The sequence below is a fragment of the Heterocephalus glaber genome, unplaced genomic scaffold, assembly GCF_053883595.1.
Source record: "Heterocephalus glaber isolate CG9 unplaced genomic scaffold, H.glaber_assembly_v1.0 deba00001463, whole genome shotgun sequence".
Taxonomy (NCBI): Eukaryota; Metazoa; Chordata; class Mammalia; order Rodentia; family Bathyergidae; genus Heterocephalus; species Heterocephalus glaber.
This window is the reverse complement of record NW_028258310.1, coordinates 19,300,196-19,310,362: the sequence shown is the minus strand read 5'-3', so window position 1 is coordinate 19,310,362 and position 10,167 is coordinate 19,300,196. Positions and strand designations below refer to the sequence as shown.

The following is a 10,167-nucleotide window of genomic DNA, read 5'->3' as shown; positions in this document are numbered from 1 at the left end:
AAGATAAAAGGGCAGAAAGATGCCGTTAAACTCTCCACTGTTGCCTTTGCTACTTTGTGCGTGCCATGTTGTTTCTCCTCTGTGATGTCTGTTTGCCATCCCAGCCTCAAAGCCAGCCAGTTATGGACTGAAACCTCTACGAACTGTAAGCCAAATGAATCCTTTCCCTTTTAACTCTGGGTGTTGAGTATTTTGTCTCAGCAATGAGAGAAAAGTAACTAACACAATCATTCTCTATAGTATGCAGTTTCCCTTATGGCCATTTTCAGTAAAGATAACTTTATTCAACTACAAGTATGTGCTTGATGCTCTTTGGCTGATGTACATTGAAAATACACACTCGAAATCTATAAAGTGGTAATGAAAATGAACTAAACACACTGAGGAAAACAAACTAGATTCAAAGGGCTATGCACTTTATATATTGTACCCTTGATATATAGTTTTAAGAAGAGACAAAACTAAACAGTTGAGGAATGTATACTTACTCTACATGTTAAAATATCTAAAAAAGATTGAGGGGACCAATGAAACTTCTATTTTTGCCCATCAACAGATGAATAGACTAAAAATGTGGTATACATATACAACAGAGTTTTATTTAGCTATAAAGAACAATGAATTCATGCCATTTACAGGAAAGTGGATGGATCATGAGGCTGTAATTAAGTGAAATAGGCCAGACATAGAAAGTTAAATATTGTATGTTTTATCTTATATGAGAAATACAAAATATAAATAAATTAAAGAGTAAAATAAACAGACTTTTTGGAGATGGGAAAGGGAATCAGGGAAAGGAAGAATGATGAGGCTGGGAGAAAGGGGATCATAAATTATCAAGATATAATATCTATGTACCAATACACTAAAACAAACATAAATATTATGTATTGCCAACGTATACCAATAAAAAGTACCTGAGCAAAAAAGATCTACTCAAAAAAGATCTAGTGGTCCATTAACTCCTTAATATTTTGTACACTTCTTGTTTTCATTTGTGTTATTGTCTCCTGGAAAATATGGTTCAGGCTTCTCTTAAGTGGTAGTAATTTTCTGTATAGCATCTGGGATTTAAAATCCCATGCAAGTTGGAAATCAAATGCTTTCTACAGTGTTCATGAGACAAGAGTGTCAAGAGATAAGTTCTAGTTATTTTATTGCTGTGACTGGAGAAGTGATTTCATCATTTGGGAGCTTTAGTTTCTTCATCTGTTTTTTTAAAAGTAGGATTGGATATTATCTTTCAGTATAAAAATCCAAACCCAAACATTTACCCCCATTTAACTTACTCACTATATTATCTAGGAAGCAAAATAAAATATTAAGATTTTTGAATTGGAAAAAATAAATTGAATTTTATCTCTGATATTTACTTCGTAGGGGAACTTGGGTGTGACATTTCTCCTGTCTCAGTTTCCTCATCTTTTAAACAGAAATAATGTCTTCCTCATAGGGTTGTTGCAAGGATTAAATTAGATAATGCATGGAAACCACTTGACATCATGCCAGTACATAAAAATCATACCAGTAAATGTTGCTGCTATCATAATCAAGTGACAAGCAACCAGCTGCTCCCTACGTGTTTGAGGGTTGTGGAGCAGGGAATGGATTTGTGCAAATAAAGAGGCAAGCTGACCTAGTCCTCTATTTTACCTGCTGGACCTCGGGTTCCTGAAGGACATTTGCCTGTAACATTTTCTTTTCCTACTGACCTTTTTCACCACACTTTTCCGCCCTCTCCCCACATCCCTGCCTTCTGAAATATCTTTTGGCCCCAGACGACACTGCAGGATCTTTTGCCAGTTTTTTGGTCTCAGGGCAGACTGTGGAGAGCGCGAACAGTAGCTCAAACTCAGCTGTTTGCCCAGCAGGCTCTGGAGATACAATGACTTCAGCTTGAGGGAGTATCCTCATTGGCTTCTCAATTCCCAAGGACTTTTCTTCCTGAAAGGGAATTAACAGGCGACTCTACTGTTGCTTTGACAACAAACTTCTAACCTCTGTCCAACACTCCAGAATGAGAACATATCTATTAATACATTCCACAGACTGGGGATTTGAGCTCATTGCAAATTTTCTCCCAGGTGCAAAACAGCTTACTGGGCTTGGCTAGTCTCGGTGGCGCTGCGGTTAGGAGCTGGGAAAGCAGAGAGCCCCTGTTACAGGAATCTGTGGCGGAAAAGTGAAAGTATATCCGCAACAGGTGGCAACGGCTGCAGGGGGTGCGTTTGAAAGGACTGATGGCTGCTGCGCGGAGGAAAACTTTGCAGAGCAGGCAAGTGGGATCTCTTTTCCTGTTTATGTGCGTATCTGTGGGGAGTGCAGCAACCATCCGCTATTCGGTGGCGGAGGAGATGGAAAGTGGCTCTTTTGTAGCCAATGTGGCTAAGGATTTAGGATTGGAGGTAGGGAAGCTGGCTGCGCGCGGTGCACGGCTGGTTCCCGAGGGCAACAGGCTGCATTTCCGGCTCCACCGCAAGACAGGAGATTTGTTTGTGAAGGAGAAACTGGACCGGGAGTCTCTTTGTGGCAAAGCCGACCCTTGCGTTTTGCACTTTGAAATCGTCCTGGTGGAGCCGCTGCAGTCCTTCCGTGCAGAAGTCAGGGTATTTGATATCAATGACAATGCCCCCATTTTTCTAAACAAGGAGCCGCTGTTAAAGATCCCAGAGAGCACCCCCTTGGGTTCACGTTTTCCTCTGCAGAGCGCCCAGGATCTGGACGTGGGCCTCAACGGTCTCCAGAACTATACCCTGAGCCCCAATGCATACTTCCACCTGCACACCCGCTTCCGCAGCCACGGGCCCAAATACGCGGAGCTAGTGCTGGATAAACCCCTGGATAGAGAGGAGCAGTCTGAAGTCAACTTGACAATCACAGCGGTGGATGGTGGGTCCCCGCCCAAGTCTGGCACCGCCCACATCCGCGTGGTGGTTTTGGACGTCAACGACCACGTGCCCCAGTTCTCACGACTAGTGTACCGCGCTCAGGTACCAGAGAACAGCGCCAACGGTTCTTTCGTGGTCATGGTGACTGCCACGGACCTAGATGAGGGCACCAACAAGGAAATAATTTACTCATTATCTCAAAACCCAGAAACAATTCTTCAGACGTTTCAGATTGACTCTCAAACTGGAGAGGTTCGACTCCGCGGGCCTTTAGATTTTGAATCTATAGAAACGTATGACATTGATATTCAAGCTACAGATGGAGGAGGCCTCTCTGCCCACAGCAAAGTCCTGGTAGAAGTGGTGGATGTAAACGATAATCCTCCTGAAGTGATGATTTCTTCTGTGTCCAGCCCTCTCCCTGAGGACTCACCACCACAGACGGTAGTGGCCCTCTTCACAATCCGAGACCGCGATGTTCGAGTGGGAGGAAAAATCACTTGCTTCCTCACAGAAGATGATCTTCCTTTTATAGTCAGACCTACATTACGGAATTCTTACTCGCTGGTCACTGACAGAAGCTTGGATCGGGAGGATGTCTCGGGCTATAATATCACCCTTGTTGCCATGGATACTGCACCACCTAACCTGTCCGCAGAAACTGTGATAGAGGTGCTGATATCTGACATAAATGACAATCCTCCAGTGTTTCAGGAAGGTTCCTACATCTTGACTGTTCGAGAAAACAACAGCCCTGCAATTTTTATTGGCAAAGTCCATGCTGAGGATTTAGATTTGGGTGAGAATGCCCAAGTAACGTATTCTCTGCTGCCTCCCAAAAGTGGAGATCTATCAGTCTTTGCTTACATTTCCATAAATTCAGACAATGGGAAGCTCTATGCACTAAGAACCATGGATTATGAGGCCATTCAAAATTTTCAGTTTGTGGTAAAGGCAACTGATGGGGGCCTCCTGTCACTGAGTAGCCAAGTTACTGTCAGAGTGATTGTACTTGATGACAATGACAACCGTCCAATGATCTTGTACCCACTGCAGAATGGTACTTTGCCCTGTAACGACCTGGTACCTAGGTCTGCAGAGCCAGGCTATCTAGTGACCAAAGTGGTGGCTGTTGATGGTGACTCAGGTCAGAATTCTTGGCTTTCATATCATCTACTTAAAGCTACTGACCTTGGGTTATTCTCTGTTCAACAACAAAATGGGGAAATCCGTACCTTGAGGCAGATAACTGAAAGAGATCCCATGATGCAAAAACTTATCATTCTTGTTCAGGATCATGGCCAACCAGCTCTCTCCACTACTGCCTCACTCAACATCCTGCTGGTAGATGGCTTTTCAGAGCCCTACCTCCAGTTCCGGGATTCATCCCAACATTCTCAGAAGGTAAATCCATCCACTAAATATTTGGTCATTTCTCTGGCTGTGCTTTCCTTTCTCTTTCTACTCTCTGTCACAATGATCTTCATTGTACACATCTACCAGAAGATTAAAAATAGAGACAAGTTCACAATTCAAGAACATTTCTATGATGACTGTAATTTCCCTAACAATCTGGTACGAGGAGGCAATGGATCTTTATCACAGCCTTGTGCATATGACATGAGCTCAGCAACTGGCACTGGAAATAGTGAGTTCCGGTTTCTTAAGCGCTTTATGCCCAATTTCCCTTTCCCCCATGCCACTGGAGAGGTAAAAACAGAGGGTGGCTCTTCTTTACCTCCAGATTCTACTAGGAATAGGTCTCGGGGGTCAGAGGGCCATTCCCAGGTATCTGATAACTATATGTAGTTTTTACTAGCAGTTCTTGGTGAGAGAATAATATACTTGTATGCAAAGTTCTCACATTTTCATTGAAACAAAAGTAGTAGTAGATTTCAGCTTCAGTGGAGACAGAGGAATGCCTAATTTGGTGAAAATGGGAAATTCATAATGAGGCTTGGTTTACTTAGTACAAAACAGTTATACTGAACCCCAGATTTTATATCTGTAGTATCTCTGTGTTTGAAATTCTGTTTTAAGAAATGTTATCATCTATGAGCATATATATGGTAGGAATTGCTGAATTTCCATCTCCTTTATGTTAGGCAAGTAATGAATGAGCCATTATTTATGTTTCCTCTGCAAGTTTATTGGTCCTGGCCCAGGAAATACTTAGTCCCATGGAGATAACCTGCTATTTTACCTTTACTTTCCAGTAGAAAGTTATGCATACATAAGGAAGAGAAGTTGTTTTCAGTCTTGATACATCAGGAAGCAATTAGGTTTGACAACAGAAATATACTTTGTCATTCAGAAACTTCTAGATTTTTTTTTGTCCCTAGGAAGTGGAGATGATAATCTTTAAATCAACACCTTGCCTGTTATTTATAATCGTGAAAATGCCTAGTGAACCTAGTAAGTGGTTGTCACATATAGGTTGCTGAAAAAAATATAAAGAGGAAAAAGAGTATTTGTAAATATAATGGCAGATATAAAGCTGCAGAAATTCAGTTCAGGAATTTTCTCTACAGTTTATGTGTAGATTTCTTATTGGTTGTTATGGTCTTAGTCAAGTTTCAAATCTCTTTCATATCCAAATATCTATCCTCACCTTATCAGAGAGAAATTACTTGAAGAATGAAGAATCAGTGAGGATAAAAATAAATTAGGACTGCTGTAGTTAATAAGTGCTATCAAATACTTACTTTATTTTGTGCTATTAAGTGCTAGAGAACATTTTAAAAACTATTTTATAGTTCACACAACTATAAAATAAAAGGGTATTAAAAGAAACAAAAACCCAATGCCAGTTAAGCGGCCTTAAGGAAAAATATACACTTTCAGTTAAGTATGAAATTTGATTGTAAGCCCTTTTTCCTCTCTGACCATTCTGAAGTGATGACATGGAAACTGAGAAAAAAAGAGGTATTTCTAATAAATCATTCATAAAATTAAATGGCCTAGGGAAACAAGTTAAGCTTCTTTTTGATCATAGTCTTACCTTCATAAGCCATTCTGAGTGCTACATTATTCTGCATTCTTTTATTCTACAATTTAAAAATATGAATATGAAACATTAGCTTATTTTAGGAATGCTGCTAATACTACTAATTGTGCCTTAAAAATCAGGTTTGCTTTAATTGTATGCCCTATTTATGCAAATTTATACTACAATGCATCCTCCTCCCGCTCAAATAGGACACAGTATTTATACCTGGATTGTAATGGTAGAGTAATAATTCTTAAAAAACTTCTCAAATATACTATAATGTATTTATTGATATATGTTTCATTCTTGGATTCATGACTGATACCTAATTGCTGTTTACTTGGTGGCCAGAAATAAACTAAAATTTAGTGCTGTTATTTTTTAAATGTTGGATATGCTCAGGGCAGAATTGATGCATCTGATAGTTGTCTTCAATATTTTCTTTAATATTTTGAGAATATATGAAGCAAATGCAAAATAATGATGAAATATTTTCTCATTAATATTAAACATTTTCCATAAATCAAATTACAATCTTGCTTATTTGTAGTAAAGGTTTTTCTTGCACAAAAGAGTGTTTCAGTATATTTGGGTTAGGATTGGTTAAGACAGACTGCAATCAGAGGCTTTAAGGGAGCAAGGTCATAGGATTAACTTTTATAGGTAAGCAGTAATTAATGGAATGTGATTAAGAAATACTGAGCTAGCTATGTTTGATTATATTCAATGATCCAAACATAACAGTCTTGCTTAATGTCAAGAATAAGGAAAGTGGTAGACAGCAGTGATTATAAGACCGAATGTCAAACAGCAGTAAAGTACACACACACACACACACACACACACACACACGCACATACACACAAGCTGTGATCAATATATATGGTGAATGTTTAAATTTTTAAAAAGAATGTATTAAAGTAAAAGACACATCGTCATTGTTCCCCTCAAAATACTTCCTCTAGCTTCTAAGACACTTTTCCCTTAATTTTTAAATTTTTTTTGAGACAGGCTCTTGCTATGTGGTTCAGGCTATCCTTGAACTCACTATGTAGCCCAGGCTCACAGCAATTCTTCTGCCTCAGCCTCCCAGTGCTGGGATTGCAGGTGTATGCCATCATACCCTACCCTCCCTTCATTCTTGCCACTTTCTGAAGCAGTTCTTGAAGTCCTCTTTTGTTTCTTTTTATGAGATATGATTAAAAAATACATCATGTACTTAAAAAAAACATTAAAAAATACTTGCTGCTACCAAGTGCCATCCCAGGAAAAAGGCAGGCTCATAAAACATGGCTTGTCCCCACCCATCTCATTTGCTGGATCCTCACAATTCGGGCTCTTCTCCCAAATGAAAATGGCCATTAAATGTTAATATTCTGTATTTGAGGATTCTCAGTTTGAGTGAGTGTTTCATTTCTCACTTATGGGAATCAGTTCACGTTTTTGTTTTTTTTGAGATAGGGTCCTGCTATGTAGTTCAGGCTGACCTCAAACTTGTGGTAATCCTCCTGCCTGAGACTCCTGAGTGCTGGAATTACAGGCGTGTACCACCAAGCCCCATTTAAAGGTAAATGTTTTAAATAGACTCAGCCAGAGCACAACTAAATATACTCACAAGAGGACTTCTAGAACTGCTTCAGAAAATGGCAAGAATGATGCGATAAGTGTGTTCAAAGCAAGGGGAAATATCTTGAAAAGGATTAATGGCAATATATCTTTTACTGTAATTTTTAAAATTTAAGCAAAAAATTTAAACATTCACCATAGTTTTCTAACACTCCTTGGACATATCCATACATACACAGGAAGAAGACATAGATTTGTCAACCTTTTATTTTTTATATTAAATGAAATTAAAGCATATCATTTCATAAAGGAAATGACATTTTAACATAAAATGTTAAGACAATAATTTCACGAACCATTTTTTAAATTAAAAAATATATAGTGTTTTATTTTGCTATTATTTTTCCTATTTTTGCCTCATACAAGTGAAAATTTTGTCACTGACTTCAGATTTGGGGATTATTGGATGACCTAATCTAATTTTTGCCTGGACTTCAAATTTCCATGGAAGTTCCAATTGTATCTGATCTTTAAAAACTAACAGTATCTCTATATCAGTTCACTGAATATTATGTGAGACATTTTATTTGGAAAGAACCCTTTACACTGAAATTAAGTTCAAATCTCTGTCAGCAAGTTAAGATAAAGAGTGGAAATAATTCAAACAACTACTCTCTTCAAAATATCAAGTAATACTAGGACTATTTTGTATTTATTCAAAACTGTAACCCAATGTCTTGAAGACTTCTTTGTGTAAAAAAGCCATGATAATTACTTGAAATTTTTAAACTAACTGACTTAGGAAATTGCTTCAGTTTATTTTTGTTTTGTTTTGTTTTTTTGACCCGGGGATCAAACTCAGGACTTTGTGCTTTCGAGGCAGGTGTCGGCACCACTGAGCTAAATCCCTGGCCCTATGTCTTTAATTTTGATGTGTATCAATCTACATTTCTTCCAGAAGTTTTAGAGAATTTAAGCTTAGCTGGTACAGTGGTACACACCTGTAGTCTTATTTGGGAGGCTGAGGCAGGAGGTATGCAAATTGAAGACCAGCCTGGACAACTTAGTGAGACCTGTCTCAAATAATAATTTTAAAAGGGCTGGGGATGTAATTTTCCTATAGAGCACTTGCCTAGCATTCATTAAGGCTCTAGGTTCAATCCTCAGTAAAAAAAAAAAAAGTGAGAGGTTTAAGCTCTCCTAAATGTTTTATAATTTTAGACTTATAAAACTGTGAAAATACTTAGCTTCTATATAAGCTTCACTTTCCTTCATATTAATACCTAAAATAACTACAGTATACTCATCCAAATTAAGAAATTGACACTGTGCAATTGTATAGACTACAAACTATTCTGATTTCACGTTATCCTCCTAATGTCTTTTTTTCTGTTCATATATGCAACCCAGGATCCCATACAGCACTTAGTTGTTCTGTGTCCTTAGACTTTACCACCTGTGGTTCCTTAATCTTTATCTTTCATGGCTTTGAGACTTTCATTTCCCTTTTCTTGTGCTAAAGATTAAACCTAGTGCTGTCACGCTGAGTTACACTGTCAATTTTTTTTTAACTTTTCTTTTGACAGGGACACTAATTCTCTAAGTTTTCCAGGATTAGCTCAAATTTGCCATCTTCCTGCTTCAGCCTCCCACAGGGCTCGGATTACAGGCGTGCACAACACGCAACTTGGCTTTGAGACTTTTGAAAAGTACTAATCAGCTATTAGTACAGTATTTTTCAGTTTGAAATTATTTTTGTTTTCCTGGGGTTAGATTGAAATTATGCATTTTTGGGAAGAATAGCAAGAAATGATGCTGTGTCCTTAATGCATCACATCAGCAGGTACATGATGTCAGTATGTCATAATGTTAATCTTTTTTTAATTGTAAAAACATATGATGTAACTTTAAAATTATGTCAACCACTTTAGGTGTGCATAGTTCCATAATGTTACGGTGATGTTAATCATTATTGTGGCCTTGTGCATGCTGGGCAAGTGCTCTTCCACAGAGTTACATCCCCAGGCTTAAGATCATAATCTTGATCACTGGTTAAGATAATATCTACCAACCTTCTCCACTGTAAGTTACTAATTTTCCCTTTGTAATTAATAAATACTTGGAGGAAGATATTTTAAAACTATGCAAATGTCATGTTTCTGCTTAAATTAACTTTAGTACACATTGTTGGATAAGTCCTGAGGCAACTAATATTGTGGCATTCTAATAGTGATTTTCTATTTTCCTTTCCTTTTACGATAATTAAATTTCTTTATGAGAAGTACTCCTCACTTCTCCTACACTTATTTGGTTACTTCTTTATATATGGACTCATAGATATTTGGCATTTGGGTTATAATCTAGTGCTATTATTTTGTTGTTTTTTAGCAAGCGTTTTTAGCTGAGATGAAGTGCAGACTTTTAAGCCTGGAGCTCCTCACATAGAACAAATTTGATTAAAATTAGCATTTTTTGGACCAGGGATTTAGCTCAGTGGTTTTGCTGCCTGCTGCGCAAGCGCAAGGACCCGAATTCGATCCCCAGTACCAAAAAAAAAAAAAAAAATTAGCATTTTTAACCCTATATGTTAGATTTTTTTTTAACTTTTTTTTTTTTTTTTGGTACCGGGGATCGAACTCGGGTCCTTGCTCTTGCACAGCAGGCGGCGAAACCACTGAACTAAATCTCTGGTCCACTGTTAGACTTTATTTTTAAGAAGCACAA

The 10,167-nt window shown here is 38.1% G+C and overlaps 1 protein-coding gene across 1 annotated transcript; it reads left to right on the top strand.

Annotated features, from left to right (window-relative positions):
* Positions 1-1,967: 1,967 nt before the first annotated feature.
* On the top strand, positions 1,968-9,941 carry Pcdhb1 (protocadherin beta 1). The gene has a single exon (XM_004854280.3). It carries the CDS (start codon positions 2,241-2,243, stop codon positions 4,695-4,697), a length of 2,457 nt encoding a protein of 818 aa, XP_004854337.1. The 5' UTR covers positions 1,968-2,240; the 3' UTR covers positions 4,698-9,941.
* The last annotated feature ends 226 nt before the right edge of the window (positions 9,942-10,167 follow it).

What these genes read in the sequence shown, in the direction of transcription:
- Pcdhb1 (XM_004854280.3), top strand. Translation starts at nt 2,241, where the DNA reads ATGGCTGCTGCGCGGAGGAAAACTTTGCAGAGCAGGCAAGTGGGATCT.